At 36.8% G+C, this 23,357-nt stretch overlaps 1 protein-coding gene across 1 annotated transcript in view; it reads left to right on the plus strand.

The window, feature by feature from the left end:
• Positions 1-23,357, plus strand: part of CNGB3 (cyclic nucleotide gated channel subunit beta 3) — a 159,844-nt gene that overhangs the window by 118,471 nt on the left and 18,016 nt on the right. The window contains 2 exon segments of the mRNA XM_036830505.1: positions 3,517-3,600; positions 12,581-12,699. Of these exon segments, the coding sequence (XP_036686400.1) occupies positions 3,517-3,600; positions 12,581-12,699 (203 nt within the window).

Genomic DNA, 23,357 nt, shown 5'->3' on the forward strand with positions numbered 1-23,357 from the left:
GGATGAAAGAATTAAACAGATGAAAATAAGAAAACAAAATGTAATACAAATGTTGTGTTAATACAATGTTAATATTGACATTTACACAGGTACTCTCACTTTACAAAAAAAAGGAACATTTATGAAGCAATGACTGTGCTCTGACTTTCTGTGAATCAGAAGTTTTCCTAATTACTTCTATAAAGGAAATGGAGCTGCATTATAAAGAAAAAAATGCTAACTCTGGGATGTAATTCTTTTTTATCATACGATAATGGAGCACACTGTATCTCAAGAAAATAGTCATTTTGGGGGGAAGGAGGGGATAATTGTTCTCAAATACATCATAAAACATAATGACATCATAAGGCAAACTTGATTTCACTAAGCCAAAATACAGAAAGGAAGGATCTAGTCATAAATCACAGCTGCCCCAAGGCTGGTGGCACCTGTCCACAAAGAAATCATTAGGGGAAAGAATCACTTAGTTGATGAAGCTTAAATTGTAATTTTTTTATTACATACAACTGTTATGTTCTGTTTACATAGTTAATACATATTCTATGCAAGTACATTGATAAAAACTCATATTTATAATGGTTTAAATGTTTTTCTCTGAGGAAATCCAAGCCATAAGCTAACAGCTCTCCATGTAAGTATTTGGGCATTCCTACTGAGGAAAGTACTAATTGTTTGTCAATCTATTTTAAGGCTTATCTCCTAATTTGGTCCAACACTTCCATTAATTGGGTTTCTTTATAGTGCTTTCTGCCAGTGAGCTAACCTGAAAGATAGAAGAGAAAAGATGAAATGTGTTCCTTCTCAAAGAGGATTTTGCTCCTACAGACAATCTTGGGATGTGTGCTTTACTTTATTTTTATTAATATTAATAAAAGTTGAAGTCTCGTCAATTCTCCTTGCCAGTTCTATTCTCCTTTCTCCCTCCTCAGAGGTGGCCACTAAGATGATTTTAAGCATATCCTTCCAATCCTCATTTTTATTTTACTTTTTGTCTATATAAACATCAATGACAGGTAGTATTATTTTGTACAGATTTTTTCATAGTTGGAGTCATAATGAATATATTCTATAGCTTTCTTTTGTGCAGACCACATTATTTGTTGAATTCAATCACATCTAGAGAGAGAGAGAACTAATTTATTGATTTTAACCACTTTATGGTATTGCAACCTTCAAATCTTCAATATTTTTACCTGTCCACAGATTGCCATTTTGTTGTTTCCAGTTTTTTCAGTACTGAAAATAATACTGCCACTCACATCTTTGTACATTTATGGAATTATTGCCATAGGAAAACAGCATTTAAAATCATTAGTAATTCCTATGAATACAATTTAATACAGTTGGGAATTTTCATTAAAGTTCATTCCAGCAGGAATTGTTCAAGGAATGAAAACTTTATTTTGGCCTACAAATTATAATTAAAATTTAATGCCAAAAAAATCAAACTGTGCTTGTGAAAGTAAATGTAAGTGGGTTTTTTTTTTTAATCTTCTCTTTCTGATCATTTATAATGCTATTATTCTCCATGGATATGAATGATTGAGAGTTACCTTCATTGCAATGATATTCTAGACATGTTTAAGCTTAAGAACTTCCAAATATATTTCTAATGAATTTTCTCTGAAATATCAAGGACACTAACTTTCTTTAGTGGGTGGAATCTTAAAATCAAGCCAAAGTTTGTGTTTTTTCCTAAGAGAGTTCTGAGTGATCAGAACACCAGTTTCTGAAATGAAATTACTGTGAATCAATGACAGCATTAAAAGAAGTAGGGCACATGAGCCATATATTTAGAGAATTTTTACTAAAAACAAAATAACAATTTTTCGAAGGAAATTAATCTTTGTCATTTGCCTTAGCAAATATGATAACCTATGAGACATGGTAGGGATAAAATAAATATAAATAAAAATTATATACTTTGCACAAAACAAATACATGACAAGGAAAGAAAATGTACATTTCACTATGCCTAAAATGACCTTTGTGCATCTTTGCAGATACAAATCATACTCATCTTCAAATGACTCAAATTGTGTCACCCACACGAGCACCTTCTTGATGCTTCCCCTCTCTCTCATCCCCACTCCAAGATGGAAGTAAAAGCCCCACCTTTTAAAAGTTTTATGGATACTTACCTGGGATATCTTATGATATGATTAACTTTTACCACAAATTACAGCTTTTCTGTTTACTTAAAACCTTATCCCAACTAGACTTACTCTCTGTCATCTCTGATTGCACCAAGGGCATTGTTCAAAGCCTTGCTCATAGCAGCTTTCATGAATATTTGTTGGACTGTATTAAGAAGGTATTCCTGTTGGCTTTTGCCTTTCTTTCTATCTGAGAGAACCAAAAGCTATAGTTGTTCAAATAAATTTTTAAAATTCTAACTTCAAGTTCATCTGAATGCTTCTCACCCATGGCTACTTGAAAATACTTCAATCATAAATCATTAACTCTCCTTATCAGTCAAGCAACCCCAAGGTTTAAATTTCATATGGATCTAGGTCAAGTGTTTGCTACTAAAATCATTATGGAAACCTGTGATTGCTAAAGGAATGATTAGCCAATCCACAAACTGGGGGTATGTCCTTTGCTTTTCCGCCTCCTTCCTCTGCTACTGATTAGGATTAGTTCTCTGCAAAATAATAATTTCCCCTAAGGGACAGACAAAAAGAAAGCTGCTACATGTTAACAGCTCTGAGGGGAAAAAATTAAAATATTTGATGAAAGCAGAAGATTCAAAATCGCTATGTAAGTGAGATTTTTGAAGCATTTACAGATTTTTCTTTAACCTATCATATAGATAAATTACAATTATTTAGACAGAAAACAAATATAGACACATTTTCTAACAAATCAAATTTGTTTCTTACACTGTTGAAGTGGATATGAACAGTCATTCGTTTAACAGATATTGTTTTTGTATGTCTCATGTACAGTTACGCTGCCTTTAAGAAGATGACAATTCAGTTGGGGAAGAAAAACATACAAGCTTGCAAAGTTAAATAATAATATCTAACAATAGTATGAAAGATGTTATTAAAAAGAAAAATATTCAGCAAAGATTTTTATCTGTCAGTGTTAATATATTAATAATCATTCACTTATATTATCATAATCTTTAATACCTATCATTTACTAAGCATCATGTTAAGTTTTATATGAGTAAAATTTTACCATTATGAGATTAGTAACATTTTCACCCCCATTTAACAGATTAAGAAAATGAGGGCATGAGATACATAGAAACATAGCAATAAGTAGTGGAAACAGGATTAAAACCTGAATATATCTGACCAGGATCTAAATTCTAGCCATCATATCATAGGTATTTTTTTTCTAAATTTTAGGTCAAGACAAGTCCATATCCACCGGCAACTAATATTTTAATGTTAACACAGACAACATCTATTACTGTTTACTTCCATTGCATTTTAAAATCAATTGGAATATTGGCCTTTTAGCTGTGTCTATGGGAATTATTTTTCTCTATTATTTTTTCTTTAGGGTTGTGATACACAGATGATTTATGACATGTTGCTAAGATTGAAATCCATTGTCTATTTACCTGGTGACTTTGTCTGCAAAAAGGTGAGTTCATGCTATTTTTCTAATGCATGACTAATAAATACATCTGAGGAGTTCAGACAAGTCAAGAGAACAGTTTAAACAAAATTTGTCCAGGGTGAATTCCATAGTATGGAAATAATCATGAGATACAATTCTGTAAAACTATAATGTGCTCTCAGAGTTCAAAATGGAACAAGACAATATGGATTTCATTACTTATAGGATATAAGTGTGGGTGGTCTGAAAAGTTGCTTTTTGTAAATGTAAATCATCAATTGTCACACCCCATTAATTCCAAATACTTAAGGTGGAGGGAAAAGTTACAGAAGTGAAAGGTGGTTCTGTCCTTTTTATGTCTTCAGCAAACTATCAGTTACCTCCATTTAGCTCACCCAGTTAGTAAATAATCAATGCCATTTTTTTTTAAATTTTACTGTGCTTTTTATGATTACAAAGTAATACTTGTTCATTATTTTTAAAATGGGAAACACATAAACGCACAAAGACAAAAACTCCACCACCCAGAAATAACCACTATTAATATATTTCAACCTATCTTTTTATATCGATTGATGGATAGTTAGAGCTTGTTTTATAAAATTGACACCAAACCTCACTTATGTTTGAAACTTGTTTTGTCATGTCACAATATATCATGGGAACATTCTACATATTATTAAGTAATCTACAGCATCCTTTTTAAAGCTGCATAATATTCCAGTCTATGAATATATCATAATCAATTTCAAAGTGTTTGCTATTACAAATAACTCTAAAATAAACAATTTTGCACATCTCTGATTACTAACTCAAAGGGGGAGAGAAGGAATGATGACCTTGGGACCTTGAGATACATCTTGAGATATTAAATCAATAGTGAAGGCAATAATCAAAATAAAAAGTAGATAAAGATGAACAGTTCAAAGAAATGAGAGATGATCCAAAACCCTGGGGAGTTCACACATGAGTGAGGGTAAGAAGTACTTATATCATTCCAAAATAATGTGCTAAGTGTGATGGTAGAAGTAAGCACAAGCTGTGGTAGGACACAGAGTAAGGACACTTCTGCACTGGGGTACTGGCAAGATTTCCTGGAGAAGATGCTGGTCAAGCTAAGTCTTGAAAAATGAATCAGCATGAACCAGGAGAAAGAAGAAGCAGGCATTCCAGATAGAGGAAAGAATTCACATGAGTCAAGGCAGAAAGGAAGGGACTCTGTCTTCGGAGGGAGTGTATGGAACTACAATAAGTCAAAAGCTAGAAAATTTTAGTATCATTTATTCAGTGAAACTCAATAAATAATTTTGAAATACTATGGGCCAGGCACTGTGCTGGGTAATAGATATATTCAGCAGTGAGCATAAAAAGGTGGTTCTTGTCCTTCAAGGGCTTACAGTCTAGTGCCAGGGTATTCAATTCACAGTGTACATCAGAATCACCTGAATTTAGAAATCTGGGCTCCATCTCCAGCAACTTAACTGGTCTGGGTGGAGACCACATATCAATATTTTTAAAGCTCCCAGATGATTATAAATTGAGCCAAAGTTGAGTTATCACTGGCCTGATGGAAGACAATAAACAAATAAAATTAATGTGTAACTCCAAAATGTGCTAAGTTCTATGCAGCGAAAACAATTTTCCAGGAGAGGGCGTGGTGGCAAAGGCACTTACTTTAGATTGGGGGACTCAGACAGGGGGAGATTGTCAAGCTGTCAGGCATGATCTTTGTGAAAATCTGAAGAGAAATAGTTCTCTAGCTTAAAAAACAAAACAAAACTGGAGAGGACACTATTTTAGATGAAGACTTGGGACTATGAGGCAGGACAGAACTTGACATATTTAAGGAATGGAAGCAAATGATCAACTAGGATAATGGTGAAAGACAAAGTCAAATAGAGTGAAGGTACTTTAAGGCATCCAGGTAGAGATACCTAGTGCACAGGTGGAAATCATTCTAGTCCGTGAGAGAGGACAGAACTGGAGGTAAATCTTTGGAAACCGGCATATGACGGAAACTGATATCATAAGAAGCTCAAGAAAAGGTAAATAAAGAAGACCAAGGCTGTAACTTTGAAGAATACTAGTATTTATGGAAGAGGTCAATGAAGAAGAATCACAGAGGGCAACTGAAAAGCTGTCAGAGGTAAAAGAGGAAAAATAGAGGAGAGATTGTGATATTAATGAAACTAGGAATCTAGAATCCCACACAAATTAGTCCAGATTAAATGTGGGCATACTGATGATATAAAATCATTTTCATTAAAATGGGAAATACAAACCACAGCTCAGTTTAAGGACCCCTTTAGGGCAGTGATGCATTTAGGATGACATGGCCTTAATGCACCAAAATGGCCTTTCAATTTGTTCCAATAGCAGCAGGGACTGAAAATTGAGATAACTCATAGAAACTTTAGCATCCGGGCCCACAAGCAGTGAAAATTTGCTTAACAAGTGTGAAATGCAGAGTAGATGCAGCGTTCTCATTTCTAATTTCTTCCTCACATCGCATCCATCACTCAATAATAAAAACAGATCAGTGAACACAAATGAAGGAAGGAAAAAAATAAGCAGGGGGAAGAGCAGAAATGAAAAGACATGAGACTCCAAGCCACATTTCTTTGTTTCTGTTTTTAAGAAGGGATTTAATTAAGAGTAGACATAGACAGAGATGAAAAGTTGTTACTTGTCCAGATTTTATACAGCCAAATTCAGCTTTGTTTTTTATCATTTCCCCAAATCATTGTAGGAAAAGGGGAGAAAAAAAAAAAAAGGAAAGAAAACATGTTCCATTAGCAGTTGTTTAAATAATTGAAGAAATGACAGGGCTCAGGACTGAGTTTGCTGACCTACCTAATCCTCCGGATGGCTCCTAAACTTACCAAGTGGGTAGCTTGGACTGCTTCAAAGAGTACTTAGGAATTTTCCCAGGATTAATTTGTAAGAATTAATTTGAGCGTCATAATGCCCCTGTCAGCCTTGGAAATAGCCTTCTACACAGGAACCCTGAAAATTTGAAGCGCTCCCTCACTAAGTGTTACCCCATTGTACATGAAGCACTTGCATTTCTACACTTTCTCCAAATTAGTACATAAACCAACCAGAAGAGCTTGGTTTGATCTTATTTTGCACATGCTGTCAGCCCTTGCTCTCTAAGGAATGTCTACTTCATTTGAATGCCAATTAAACTTGCAGGAAAGTCTTAAATTAGCCTAGAAATATGCAAGAAATAGTGGAAGTGTTGGTTCATTGATTATGCCAGATCTCCTTGGAAAACTACTGCAATGATCATTAAAAAATAATTAAAAGTGCTGAACTATATTTAAGTACCCATTATGTACTTCTACCTCCAGTCAGTTGTAATAACTGCCTTTGAAAAATCATTCCAGTTCCCTGAGAATTACTTCATGCAAAGAATTAAGGAATATGACACTGTCCTAATCATTACTTCTTGGAGTATCTCTTGAAAAACTAATTTTCAGACACTTTCTCTCATTTTTAAAATAATTCATAGATATTGTGTTGGTTTTAAAGAGATCAGTCTTGATATTGGATTCATTAGATATGATCTGTACATATTATATAGTCAGGTGACATAGGTGTTGCTAGTTCTAATGCTATCATCTGCCAGCCTCGTAAGTTTGCCCAAGACACTTAACTTTTCAAGTCTATACTACCAATTTTTAAATAAGAATAATGATATGTTTCCTATTTGACCTCACTGGGATTTTTGCAAGAAATAAGTGAGTTAATATCTATGAAAATACTTTGCAGCTATAAAGTAGCATGTTCCTTTTTTAAAAAAATTTATTTATTTTATTTATTTTATTTTTGGCTGTGTTGGGTCTTCGCTTCTGTGCACGGGCTTTCTCTAGTTGCAGCGAGCAGGGTCTACTCTTCTTTGCTGTGCGAAGGTTTCTCATTGCGGTGACCTCTGTTGTTGCGGAGCACAAGATTTAGGTGCTTGGGCTTCAGTAGTTGTGGCGTGCGGGCTCAGTAGTTGTGGCTTGCGGGATCTAGAGTGCAGGCTCAATAGTTGTGGCGCACGAGCTTAGTTGCTCCGCAGCATGTGGGATCTTCCCAGATCAGGGATCGAACCCGTGTCCCCTGCATTGACAGGCCGATTCTTAAACACTGCGCCACCAGGGAAGCCTCAAAGTAGCATGTTCTGATAAAACAAACACAGGCATTAAAATAAGGAGCAATGTAAAATCTGATATTATGATTTTAAAAGTACTTTGCAAATGCAAGATGTATTATTAGCACTGATAAGATGGCAATAACTATAATTAGATCCATCTGTATTGGAATTTCTACTTAAATCTACATTTGGGAATAAATATACCTATTTATAGAAGGTATAAATACACAATGCAAAATTTAAATATACTTTTTGCGTTGCTTAGTTAGGAGATGTGCATTCTAGGCTTCCTTTTGCGTCTATTTACTATCATGGAGCAACGATTACTCAGCCAAATATTAGCCAGTAAGCCAATCTGTGCCTTTATTTTCTTTCTGTAAAATGGAAATAATAATACCTACTCTAGCTTCCTCATAAAAGTCATGGGGAGATAAAATGAGAATTTCAGTGTCACAGATGTTAACTAAGAGGTAGAGTCTGAAAACTTTAAACTTAACCTAACAATTATAATACGACAATAAGTAATGTTCAGGAAAATAACCCTTGGTATTAAAGAACTTCAAAACTTCCCAGGGGATAGCTGAATTATAAATTATTCATAAATGAGTGCCTATGTCATAATTCCTATGCTCAGCACTGGAACAAAGTAGACATTGTCTCAGCCATTGCAGAGCATAAACTATAATCAACATTGTTTAATCCTAAATTAATTGTAGTGTATTCTACTCCTTTGAAAATATGGTTAACAAGAATGTTTTATGAACTCAAATAATCCAGTCCCCTCCTGAACCAAATATAAGAGAATTTATTGTATTTATGCTATTTTTAATAGCTCAGGGTGATCAAGACTCAACTCACTAAGACATATACGCACTGTTATCCAAATAGTCTGCCTAGTATTATGATAACTGGCTTATTTAAAGTTTAAAAGCTTTTCTTCACCCAAGTGCCATTTAGATCTCTTGTAAAACGTATTTATGTTTTTTGGATCCTGGAGTGAGATGTGTTCCAAGGGTCCCACAACTACCCACTAGTTTGGTGATTTGCATGACTCAACATAAAGTTATATTTATCACTTAAGATTTATTAAGGCAAAGTATACAGTGCAGGAACAGCATGAAAAAGATATGCATAGGCAAAGACTAGAGAAATCAGGTGCAGATTTCCTAGATCCTACTTCTGAGAGGCTCACATGGATGCATTTTTATCTCCTACTGTGGACCATAGAGACAAGGGCAAAATATCTCTGCCTAGGAAAGCTTATCTAAGTCTTGGAGTCCAGAGTTTTTAAATGGGGCTGGTCACACAGCTACATGACCAGTCATTGTTCAGACTCCAAACTAGATACCAAGCACACACCATAAATCTTTGTATTTACATTAAACAGTGTTGACAGCCTGTAACATCCTGCCAAACTACCTGAGGCATACAGAATAACATCATTAACCAGTGTCTATGTGAACATTCCAGGAGCTTAGTTCTCAAGGCACTGAACAAGTGTCATTGCCTTGGCTCCAGAGTCCCCAGAGATAAACAAGAACTGAATAAAACAACCTGCTGAAGGGAGGAACACTCCCAAACTCATTCTATGAGGCATCACACTGATGCCAAAACCATACAAAGATGTCACAAAAAAAGAAAATTACAGGCCAATATCACTGATGAACATAGATGCAAAAATCCTCAACAAAATACTAGCAAACAGAATCCAACAGCACATTAAAAGGATCACACACCATGATCAAGTGGGGTTTATCTCAGGAATGCAAAGATTCTTCAATATATGCAAATCAATCAGTGCAATACACCATATTAACAAACTGAAGGATAAAAACCATATGATAATCTCAATAGATGCAGAAAAAGCTTTTGACAAAATTCAATACCCATTTATGAAAAAAACTCTCCAGAAAGTGGGCATGGAGGGAACTTACCTCAACATAATAAAAGCCATATATGACAAACACACAGCCAACATCATCCTCAATGGTGAAAAACTGAAAGCATTTTCTCTAAGATCAGGAACAAGACAAGGGTGCCCACTCTCACCACTATTATTCAACATAGTTTTGGAAGTTTTAGCCATGGCAATCAGAGAAGAAAAAGAAATAAAAGGAATCCAAATTGGAAAAGAAGAAGTAAAACTGTCACTGTTTGCAGATGACATGATACTATACATAGAGAATCCTAAAGATGCTACCAGAAAACTATTAGAGCTCGTCAATGAATTTGGTAAAGTAGCAGGATACAAAATTAATGCACAGAAATCTCTTGCATTCTTATACACTAACAATGAAAAATCAGAAAGGGAAATCAAGGAAACACTCCCATTTACCATTGCAAAGAAAAGAATAAAATACCTAGGAATAAACCTACCTAAGGAAGCAAAAGACCTGTATGCAGAAAACTATAAAAGACTGATGAAAGAAATCAAAGATGATACAAACAGATGGAAAGATATACCATGTTCTTGGATTGGAAGAATCAACATTGTGAAAATGACTATACTACCCAAAGCAATCTACAGATTCAATGCAACCCCTATCAAATTACCAATGGCATTTTTCATAGAACTAGAACAAAAAATTTTACAATTTATATGGAAACACAAAAGACCCCAAATAGCCAAAGCAATTTGAGAAAGAAAAACAGAGCTGGAGGAATCAGGCTTCAACTATACTACAAAGCTACAGTAATCAGGACAGTATGGTACTGGCAAAAAAAAAAACAGAAATATAGATCAATGGAACAGGATAGAGAGCCCATAGGTAAACCCACGCACTTAAGGTCACCTTACCTTTGACAAAGGAGGCAAGAATATACAATGGAGAAAAGATAGCCTCTTCAACAAGTGGAGTTGAGAAAACTGGACAGCTACACGTAAAAGAATGAAATTAGAACACTTCTTAACACCATACACAAAAATAAACTTAAAATGGATTAAAGATCTAAATGTAAGGCCAGACACTATAAAACTCTTCGAGGAAAACATAGGTAGAACACTCTATTACATAAATCACAGCAAGATCCTTTTTGACCCACTTCCTAGGGTTAGGGAAATAAAAACAAAAATAAACAAATAGGACCTAATGAAACTTAAAAGCTTTTGCACAGCAAAGGAAACCATAAATAAGATGAAAAGACAACCCTCAGAATGGGAGAAAATATTTGCAAACAAAGCAACTGACAAAGTATTAATCTCCAAAATATACAAGCAGCTCATGCTGTTCAATATCAAAAAAACAAACAACCCAATCCAAAAATGGGCAGAAGACCTAAATAGACGTTTCTCCAAAGAAGACATACAGATTGCCAAAAAACACATGAAAAGATGCTCAACAGCACTAATTAGTAGAGAAATGTAAATCAAAACTACAATGAGGTATCACTTCACACCCATCAAAATGGCCATCATCAAAAAATCTACAAACAATAAATGCTGGAGAGGGTGCGGAGAAAAGGGAACACTCCTGCACTGTTGGTGGGAATGTAAATTGAAACAGCCACTATGGAGAACAGTATGGAGGTTCCTTAAAAAACTAAAAATAGAACTACCATATGACCCAGCAATCCCACTACTGGGCGTATACCCAGAGAAAACCATAATTCAAAAAGATACATGTACCACAATGTTCACTACAGTGCTATTTACAATTGCCAGGACATGGAAGCACCCTAAATGTCCATCGACAGATGATTGGATAAAGAAGCTGTGGCACATATATATGATGGAATATTACTCGGCCATAAAAAGGAGTGAAATTGAGTTATTTGTAATGAGGTGGATGGACCTAAAGTCTGTCATACAGAGCGAAGTAAGTCAGAAAGAGAAAAACAAATACCGTATGCTAACGCACTTTTATGGAATCTAAAAAAATGGTACTGATGAACCTAGTGGCAGAGCAGGGATAAAGACACAGATGTAGAGAACGGACTTGAGAGCACGGGGTGGGTAGGGGAAGCTGGGACAAAGTGAGAGAGTAGCATTGACGTGTATACACTACCAAAGGTAAAATGGATGGCTAGTGAGAAGCTGCTGCATAGCACAGGGAGATCAGCTCCATGCTTTGTGAGGACCTAGAGGGGTGGGATAGGAAGGATGGGAGGGAGTCTCAAGAGGGAAGGGATATGGGGATATATGTATACTTATAGCTAATTCACTTTGTTGTACAACATAAACTAACACAACATTGTAAAGCAATTATACTCCAATAAAGATATAGATATATATATAGATATATATATAGATATAGATAGATAGATAGATAGATAGATAGATAGATAGATAGATAGATAGATAGATAGATAGATAGATAGATGATAGATAGATAGATAGATAGATATAAAATACCTGCTGCATTAACACTTTCTTCTCAATATGGAAAAAGAATAATAGCTTAAGGGTCTCATATGCCCCAATTACTAAAATCAGACCTCAATGCTATAGGCAGTAGAGTTCACCTTTAGATGACTGTAACCCATGTTTTTTGGATAAACTAAGCAACTTCTTCAAAGCATAGCAGTGGTCACCAAAGCTAAGGTGAATATGCTTACAATCTGTTATTTCCTCTCTCCAATCCCATTCTTAAAACAATGTGCTGACTGAAGTATCTTTGCCTGTCCAGTGATGGCACACAGTGCTCAGGTTCTAGAGGGTATCACTTTCCTTGTAATTTCCTTTCACATGTTATGTCAAACTGATGTCCATAACTACCTCAGGTCTTAAGATAATTATTATTACACTTATATTCCTTGCTTCCTTCATTTACATTTACTCCTCTAGAAGAGTTTATATCTTTTAATTTGGGGCATAATTGTCAAGAATAAAGTGACTACCATTTGCTCTTTATATTTGGCATATAGGGAGAAATCGGCAAGGAAATGTATGTCATTAAGCAAGGAGAAGTCCAAGTTCTTGGGGGAGCTGATGGTGCTCAAGTTCTGGTTACTCTGAAAGCTGGGGCAGTGTTTGGAGAAATCAGGTATCTAAAAGACACCTTGTAATATTGAAGTCTGTCATTTGTTATAAAAGAAAAGTCTTGGGTCATAAAATAAGTAAAGTTCCCGCTCAAATTCACCAATGGTTTGATTGTGCTGACAGCATTGATAAAATAAGGATTTTCACATTTCTATTTATCCTTTCCCTTCCCCAAAAGACCTAGCTCATTCAGCCCTTTAGGCCAAGGACTTAGGTCAGTGCCTAGCATAAAGTAGATGCTCAATATATGTTGAATAATGAATGTGTGAATAAATGAATGGATAAATGATGAAAGAAGAGATTGGGAGAGTTAGTCGTCAGATTTTTGGAGAACTTGAATGCCAGGCTAAGACAATAGTTTTGAGTAGATGAGTGATAATGATTATCATTGTGGGACCAAATTGCCTGAGTCCAAACCCCAGTACCACCACTTACAATCTTTGCTCCTTTGTTACTTGACCCCTCTGTCCTTCATCTTAATAATTAGAAGAGCAATAGTGAATATCTTAGAGGGTTGGTAAGTGAATTAATTCATGAAAAGCACTTAGAACAATGTCCAGCATCTATTAGGAGTTCAATAAATATTAACTATTGTTATTATTGTTTCCTATTGGTCAGGAGAAGTTTATCCTACAAGTAAGTCCCCAAGAGTAAGAATAGTTGCCGCTTAGTATCTATGAGGATATTGGTTCCAGGACCCCCACAGATACCAAAATCCACCAATGTTCAAGTCCTGTGTATAAAATGGCATAGTAGAGTCAGCCATCTGAGTCTGTGGGTCCCTCATCTGAGGGTTTCACACACCAGGACTCAATAAACCAGATTGCACAACCCATATGTGAATGCACAAGCCATGGATACAAAGGTCTAACACTATGGACAGCAAATTTAAGCATTCTGTGGGCTAAACATTCCATATGTATTATTGTATTTAAACATATTCATGTATTCATCCAATAAACACTTATTTTGAGTACCTAGTACATGCTAGACAGTCAGGTATTGCTCTAAACTCTGGGAATGTACTGTGAAAACAGTAAACAAGAGCTTACAGTCTTGTGGGAGAAAGCTAACAAAAAATAAACTAGACAAGATAAATTCACATTGTGATAACTGCTATAGAGGTAAAAATTGTTAGAGACTGGGGATGCTACTTTACATATAATGGTCAGGGATACCTCTCTGGACAGATAATATTCCAACTGAGACTTGAGAGAGTAAATGGAGCAGCCATCCAGACTTGGGGGAAGAGCCTCCCATATGATGGAATAGCAAGGGCAGAGGCCTAGAGGTAGAGCAAGCGTACCTGACTGAACATCACAGAGGTCAGTATGGCTGGAGCTCAGGGAATAAGGGGCACTGTGGGGAGATGAGGCCAAAGAGGTGAGCAAAGACAAGATTGTACAGGCCTTTTAGGCCATGGTAAGGAATTTGTATTTTATTCTAAATACCAATGGATACCAATGGAGGATTTTAGGCAAAAGAATGATACAATTTTAATTATGATGTTAGAAGACCACTCTAACAGCTATGTGGAAAAGAGGCAGTAAAGAAACAAGAATGAAATAGAGATCAATTAGAAGTCAGTTGCAGTGGTTCAAGTGAAAGATGATGGAGTCTTGAACTAGGATGCTGGCTCTTAGGGTAAAGACAAGAGTGCACTGTCAGGCAGTTATTAACATATCCATTTCCTGATTGGAAAAATTGCAATTCCAAGGTGTCAATTATCTGGCCCAGGATAACATAGTTAGCAAGTGAAAGGGACAATATTCAAACATGAGTTTCATGGATCAGGGCCTAGTGATCTTTCCACCACACCACAGAAGAAAGGTGGTTCATCCAACCTCTGATTTCATAGCTGCTAAGAAGTTATCTTGGAGAGGATTAATCAAGATGGCAGAGTAGAAGGACGTGCTCTCACTCCCTCTTGCGAGAGCACCAGAATCACAACTGGCTGCTGGACAATCATCGACAGGAAGACACTGGACTTCACCAAGGAGGATACCCCACGTCCAAGGACAGAGGAGAAGCCACAGTGAGATGGTAGGAGGGGCGCAATCAGAGTAAAATCAAATCCCATAACTGCTGGGTGGGTGACTCACAGACTGGCGAACACTTATAACACAGAAGTCCACCCACTGGAGTGAAGGTTCTGAGCTCCACGTCAGGCTTCCCAACCTGGGGGTCCGGCAACGGGAGGAGGAATTCCTAGAGAATCAGACTTTGAAGCCTAGTGGGAATTGATTGCAGGACTTCGACAGGACTGGGGGAAACAGAGACCCCACTCTTGGAGGGCGCACACGAAATAGTGTGCGCATCGGGACCCGGGGGAAGGAGCAGTGACCTTGGGGGAGACTGAACCAGACCTACGTGCTAGTGTTGGAGGGTCTCCTGCAGAGGCGGGGGCTGGCTCTGTTTCACAGTGGGGACAAGGACACTGGCAGCGGAGGTTCTGGGAAGTATTCCTTGGCATGAGCCCTCCCAGAGTCTGCCATTAGCCCCACCAAAGAGCCCAGGTAGGCTCCAGTGTTGGGTTGCCTCAGGCAAAACAACCAACAGGGAGGGAACCCAGCTCCACCCATCAACAGTTAAGTGGATTAAAGTTTTACGGAGCTCTGACCGCCACAGCAACAGTCAGCTCTACCCACCACCAGAGCCTCCCATCAAGCCTCTTAGATAGCCTCAACCACCAGAGGGCAGACAGCAGAAGCAAGAAAAACTACAATCCTGCAGCCTGTGGAACAAAAACCACATTTACAGAAAGATAGACAAGATGAAAAGGCAGAGGACTATATACCAGATGAAGGAACAAGAAAAAACCCCAGAAAAACAACTAAATGAAGTGGAGATAGGCAACCTTCCAGAAATAGAAGTTATCTTCAGAGTTCCAGAGATATGAATAATTTCAGATGACTTTATATTAGCATAATTAGGGTTTCCTTAGAATCTTGAATCATGTTAATTCTCTGTTGATAATGTGCCTTCTCTTTTTTATTTTTCCTCCTTGCTTAAAACTTGGTGGGCACTCCTATGAGGGTCTTGCTCTGGGGCAGTGGTGGAAACACTTCTCAGAATGTCCAAATCTGTGTGTTCTTTGCCTATTTTCTATCGCTTCCTTACTAGGAGTACTTGCAAAAGTGATTTAATATTTTAGTGACTTAATTAATAATCACTGTAATCTTCAAGGTCATAAAACAAACAACAGTCTAATCTCAAACGTTGCAGAAATTAATTAGCTGACCTCTCCCAAGGGTTGAGTACTCCCTGAAGAACAGAGCTTTATAAATACAAATATGTTCATTGCTGATATTATCATCACAGTAGGAAATACTCTAAGAATACAATCCAGGTGCTGCTGAGTTGCAATTGAAAGGAATCTTAAATTCTTGACAGCAGCTTCTCAAATAAATCTCCTATTACCCATTGGGTTTCTAAGGCCAAATTGAAACCAGTAGACCAGACAAGCTCTAAATTCGCTCATAATCTGGCTGATTCAAGCAAAAGGGAGATTTTTGCCTTGATTCTCTTCTTGGCTGTGGGTGAAGAGAAATACGATACCCCCAGGCTTCACAGGCCCACAGCTGTCATATGCCCCTGGAGCTCTAGTTATTTATTCCAGCAATGGAGGCATGCCTGCCAAACATCTAGATACTGGAAAGATCTAGTAATTGTGTTTACTAGTCAAAAAACCTGTGACCTTTGTTAAAATGAGCTAAATCCAGCACTATCATGTAGCTTTTTAACGAGGGTTTTTTTTCTTAGGAAAAAATGAGAAAGAAAAGAACTGAGGGCTTTCAAGGACATTATATACTAATCCAAAAGAGCAAAGCCCTGACTAAAATATAGATTTACAGCCTGTCATGGAGAAAACCCAGACCACATTTCCAATTAACATCTGAGGAGTTCAGACACCCCATTTTTAATAGAGAGACTCAGGGTCTGCCAGGGGATAGCCTTGTAGTAGTACTGACTCCACTGTTTGTTTTTACAATTACAATTATTGCCAAGTCTTATTCACCGAATGTATTTAACCACTTCCTATCCTCCTTCTGCATCTGTTAAAATCTCACTTTTCCTGAAATGCATCTGAATTTTTACCCTTGCTAATGCTATTATGATTTCAATAGAAATCTCTACTGGTTTCATCTCCCTTTGGAATGTTCTCCCCCTGGAAAATACCTATTCACCTTTCAAGACTTCAATTCAGATGTCACCTCTCTGAAGCCATCTCTAACCACCCCCCAAACAACTAGTTGCTCCTTGTTCTATGCTTTCATAGTATTTCATTCGTGATTTTACTACAGGAATTACCACTAATTTATAATCAATTCATTCAAATGGATCTCCTCAACAGACTAAGCTATTAAAATGTACGAACTAAAACTTTCCATCTTTATGTCACCAGCAGCTATATAAAAACTGTACAATGTGTTGATTTTCATTGATATTCTGCCTCCATTCAAAATAATTTGCAGGTGCTATTCAGAAATTTCTGATTAATTAAGCAGTTAATTGTGATTTGATAGAAAAAAAAAAACAGAAAATTATATTCATGACCCCTTACAGTATAATGTGAAGTGCCTCAAAGAAGGCCATGCCTGGCATGGTGAACAAGAATGGTGAGCAAGAAACAATCACTTCCCTCAAGGGCCTTACAAATAAAAGACAAGGAAACAAAAAGATTCCAATACCAGGTGATAAAATGTATGGATTGCATTCAATGATGGAGCATGCAGGATGTTATGGAGTACAAAGCCTTCACAAGGACCAATCCTTCAGATTTAGCAACTGCTTGAGGTTATGTGAGAACTGAAGGCAGACCTTTCAGTGCTTCTCAAATGACATGTGGAGAAAATAATGTGTGCAGACAATATGTGTGCACAAAGGTCAGTCCTGATAGCCTGTAGAAAGGGGTATGTAAAGGAGTATTCACATAATGCCTGTAGTGGGTTGAATGTTGGCCCCCACAAAGATATATCCATGCCCTAACCCCTGGAACCTGTGAATGTGACCTTATTTAGAAAAAAAAGAAAAAAAAAGAGTCTTTGCAGATATAATGAAGCTAAGGATCTTAAGGTGAGTTCATTCTTGATTTTCTTGGATGTGCCCTAAATCCAATGACAAGTGTCCTCACATGAGACAGAAGAGGAGAAGATACACAAACACAGGGAGAAGAAGGGAAGGCCGTGTGAAGACCGAGGCAGAAATTGGAGTTATGCAGCCACAGCCAAGGAACTCCTGGAGCCACCAGAAGCTGGAAGAGGCAAGAAAGGATTCTCTCCTAGAGTCCCTGGAGGGAGCACAGCCTTGCCAACAACTTGATTTTTGACTTCTGGCCCCCAAAACTGTGAGAGAATAAATTTCTGTTTTTGGTAGTCACTGGTTTTACAGTAATTTGTTACAGCAGCCTCAGGAAACTAATATAATACTAAACTTTTTACATTGTTAACTTTTGAAATTCACTGGGGGAAAAAAAAGGTCTGCTTGACACTCCTTCAGTTCACACTACATGGCCAGTCCACCTCTAAGACTTCAAAGTGTGTCTCCAATTGTTTGCACCTTGCCTTCTCCACTGACCCCACTTCCATCCACACCACCTCCCTCTCTCACTGGACAACTTCAGGGCTGCTCCAAGTCTCCCACTCCAACCACCACACCCTCTGTAATCCAGGCCCCACTAGCAGCCAGAGGGATCCTTCACAAACAGGTATGATCATGTCATTGCCCTCCTGCTTAAAACCACTCAATGCTTTCACATGTTCTTTTTTATCTAAAAGTCCTTGCCTGACCTACAAGATCCTGCAGAGTCTAGCCCCTGCCTACCTCTCTACTGCAGGGTGTACCCCACTACCCTTGCTCTCTTTAATCCAGACTTCAGTTCCTTGAATGTGCCACATGCCATCCAGCCATGGAGAGTTGGTTTATTTTTTCCTAATTTTGGAACTAAAAAACTTTTTTATTCAGGTAATATTGGTTTATAACATTATATGTATCATGTATACATTTTGACTTCTGCATATACTGCAGTGTGCTCACCACCAAAAGTTTAGCTTCCATCTGTCACCATATAGTTGACCCCCTTTACCCATTTCGCCTTCCCTCAACTCTTCTTCCCTTCTGGTAACTACTACTCTGTTCTCGGTATCTATGTTTCTGTTTTGGTTTGGTTTGGTTTGTTCATTTATTTTGTTTTGTTTTTGTTTTTTGTATTCCACCTATGAGTGAAAACATGCAGTATTTGTCTTTCTCTCTCTGACTTATTTCACTTAGCATAAAACCCTCAAGGTCCATCCACGTTGTCGCAAATGGCAGGATTTCATCTTTTTATGGCTGAGTAGTATTGCACTGTGTATATACACCATATCTTCTTTATCCATTCATTCATTGATGGATACTTAGGTTGTTTCCATATCTTGGCTATTGTAAATAAAGCTGCAATGAACATAGGAGTGCATATATCTTTTAAAATTAGTTTTTGTATTCTTTGGATGAACATACAGAAGTGGAGTAGCTGGATCATATGGTGGTTCTAATTTTTTGACGAATCTCCATACTGTTTTCCATAGCAGCCATGGGGAGTTTCTACCTCTGCCCATATAGGTTTCCCACCCCTTTAACCTAATCTCAGCTACTTTCAGGACTTCTTTTTCTCCATTATAGGGACCACCCAGGTCTCCTTGCTATATTCTCTAGTTGGACTACATTCCTATCTTTCGGAACACGTACCTTTGTAATCATGCACTTGCTGGTGCATTTATTTCTTCAGTGTCTTTCTTCCTTCCTCACTAAATCGTAAGCACCAGGACTACTATGTATGCTGTGCCAGTCGTGCTCTTCATCAGGATGTCCAGGCAGGGCCTGGGAGAACTGGAATGCAGCCTGCACTGCACTCCTGAGCATGAGCCCTGCTGTTAAACTCCCCCTCATGCACAGGTGCCTTTTACCTTGCAAAAGGGGGCATTTTTCTGGCCAAGCTTTGCACCTATAGGACTGCATTTGCCCAGAGAGGTTGTATTTTTCCATTTTGTACACAGACACAGTCCCTAGCAGATGCCACACCCGATCTGCACTTGATCCCCAGCCCTTAGGGCAGTGCCTGGCCCACATAAGTGCCTAATAAATAGTCATTGAATAAATAAGTTAACGTAATTATCTTTCTATCTTTGCAAATGTACTAATACACGTTCATTTTTGTCATGAATATGCATATTCAGCCTTGTACCCTTTTTGTCAGTTTTTATTATTAAGAATAGGACTGCTACGTTTATCTTTGTAAAATCATTTTGCTTTTCTTTTATTTCTTTGAAGTTTATTCCCCAAAATGAAATAACTAGGTAAAAAGGTAGAAACATTTCTGTAACTCTTGGAATATATGGGCAGATGATTTTCTAGAAAAATTGAACCAATTTAAGATACAACATGCAACGTATAGCTATTTTTCTCTAGTATCAGTGATATTACCTCATTATTCTCAGTTGGTTTTGCACTTTAATAGTTGTTTTAATTTGCATTTCTCTAAATAGTGCCTAGAAAATAATAGGTCCTCAATAAATATTTGATAAATGAATTAATTTCCTCTGGGCCTATTTATTTTCATAAATGTGATCATTTATTTTCTGCGTTTCTTTCTTTGTACAATATCCTTTTTTCATCATATATAACAAGTTATTGAGCAGAATTTAGGCAGTGATATATCATATGTTTTAGATAGTCTGGCTTTTATTTAAAGTATTTTAAGTTCTGACTTTTCACCAGCTATATTGTCAATCACCATTCTGCATATTTACAAATATTTTCTCTATACCATTGTGAAAATGCCAAATATTTTGAAAAATAATTTTAAACCTCTTGTTCCCCTCCAAACAATGTTTGCCTATTTTTCACTGAGCACTCAGTTTCAAAATGAGAGTACCAAGGTAGACTTTTAGTTTTTTGGACTATTTTAATTCCATATTCTTAGTCTTCATCAGAATAACTCTGTTATTCCTTCACCCACTACCCTGCCCTTTCCTAAAAGATAGAAATAGTAGATACATTGGAAGTATGACAGGGTAAGAAGATGATAATATTGAGGGAGAAAACTTTTCATTTCCATTTTCTTCTGGCTCAATCCTGTGAATACTACCTGTGTTAAAATGTGTTTATATTTTCACTACCTTCTTTAATATACAGTCTCTTTGTTTGTGTAGCATTTTTTGCTTAGAGCAAAAAGCAAACCTCATCTAAGTTTCACAATATTCCTGTGAACAACTACATTATCAGTACCATTGTTTAAACATGTATTCAAATATTCTCAGGACTCCTCCTAAACTGACTTCATCTGATGACTCTAATTCTATGAAAATCAAGGCTCTTTACCACCATTTGGAATAGCAGAGAGGGAGTAAAGAATCTGATTGTCAGACATTGGTAGATCTTATCACGATCAGCCCACCTGGCTCCCTCCCTGATTTTTCTAATATCCATGGGCAAATCTGTATCATTAGAACAATAACAATGGCTTCATTAGCAGCATTAGAGTTTAAGGTGTAAAGAAAAGACTCCATGACTTGAAGTCAGTTCTGGTCTTGGATTTGAATTTCTGCAATGAAACTCATAAGTATTTGTTCTGGAATAAGTCACTTCACTAGATTTTGGACCTCAATTTCCATGTCAGTAAGTTTAGGTAAGAACCTACCTCAACAGTTTCATTAATATATGACATTGTTAGCTATTTTGACCCAAAAAAAACACAGAGTTAAGCTAGAATATTAGTTTGTTTGATACGGTATTTTCTAGCCCGAGTATCATATATCCTCCTGGGTACTTGATATAAATAAAGAGGACATGGAATAAACTGTGCATGTTATTCTTTTTTTCCTCTCCTTCTTTAGAATTTTTACCTAGATTCTTCATCGATCATCCACTTCTTTTTTTTCTTTTTAATACGTTTATTTATTTTTGGCTGCATTGGGTCTTCATTGCTGCATGTGGGTTTTCTCTAGTTGCGGCGAGCGGGGGGGTACTCTTGGTTGCGGTGCACAGGCTTCTCATTGCGGTGGCTTCTGTTGTTATGCGGGCTCAGTAGCTGTGGCGCACGGGCTCAGTTGCTCCGTGGCGTGTGGGATCTTCCCGCACCAGGGCTCGAACCCGTGTCCCCTGCACTGGCAGGCGGATTCTTAGCCACTGCGCCACCAGGGAAGTCCTGATTATCCACTTCTTCTAAGGCCAATTCAACTCTGAAATCAAGACTTCCTGGGGGAAAGAGGACTACATGTTTTGTATCTGTGAAATCTGAACTCTTTAACTCTGATAAAAATCCATACATAGAGATTTTTCTCAAAAATCTAGGTTAACATGTGTTGCCTTGCAGTAGTTTTATGAATATCAAAGTATCTGCAAAGAGCGAGCAGTCTGCACAGAGGTGACACTAGAACATCCTCTGATATTTGCTCACCCACAAAAGTTTTGTCAGGATTTATATTTAGTGAAGTGGTAAAAATTTTCAAGCAACAAAGTGTTTTCCAATAACATTGAAAAGAGTAAAAGAATATCTCATAAAAGTCTACACAGGTGACCTAACCTCCTACACTCCAAATATAATCCAGTTGGAAATTTGCTTAATGATAACAGATATATGAAGTTGTAGTCTCTCACTCAGCATTGGATGTGATTGATCTTCTTTCCATAGATAGTACTCAGAGTTAGTTTTATTTCTATTATAGGAAACAATTCTACATATAAGAGTATGCTTTTAGACAAGAAACTTCTTCATTTTAGGAAACATTCTCATTTTTTACAGTTATCAAAGCATTAATCATTCTGAATTGTGTTTATCTGTTTAAGAAGTCTGTCTAGGTTTGCATCCAACTCCACAACAATGAGCTGTGTGACTCCGGGTGAGGTCCTCAACCGAGGTTTCATTTCTTCATCAGTTAAAACAGAGTAATAATAATACATAATTACCTCATAGGATTGAAAAGCATTATATGTATTGATACAAAAAAGAACTTAGAAAAATACTTGGCTCATAGAAAGCACTTAAAAATATTAGCTAGTAATACTACTATTACTAATGTTATTATCAATATTTGTTAGTCGACTAGACAACCCTTGCCCACACTTATCCCACTCCTAGACTACAAACAGCTTGAGGGCAGATTTTTTTTTTTATTGAAATATAATCGATTTACAAATATTGTGTTAGTTTCAGGTATACAGCAAAGTGATTCAGTTATACATATATATGTGTATATCTATATTCTTTTTTCAATCCTTTTCCATTATAGTTTACTACAAGATATTGAATATAGTTCCCTATGCTATATAGTAAATCCTTTTGTTTATTTTATATATGATAGTATGCCTCTGTTAATCTCATACTCCCAATTTATCTCTCCCACTTCTCCTTTGGTAACCATAAGTTTGTGTTCTATGTCTGTAAGTCCGTTTCTGTTTTGCAAATAAGTTTATTTGTACTAATTTTTAGATTCTACATATAAGTGATATAATATTTGTCTTTGTCTGACTTAACTTCATTTAAAATGATAATCTCTAGGTCCATCCATGTTGCTGCAAATGGCATTATTTCATTCTTTTTTATGGCTGAGTAATATTTCATTTTATATATCTATATCTGTATCTATATCTATATCATCTTCTTTATCCATTCATCTGATGATG

Source organism: Balaenoptera musculus, chromosome 17, assembly GCF_009873245.2.
Source record: "Balaenoptera musculus isolate JJ_BM4_2016_0621 chromosome 17, mBalMus1.pri.v3, whole genome shotgun sequence".
NCBI classification, from domain to species: Eukaryota; Metazoa; Chordata; class Mammalia; order Artiodactyla; family Balaenopteridae; genus Balaenoptera; species Balaenoptera musculus.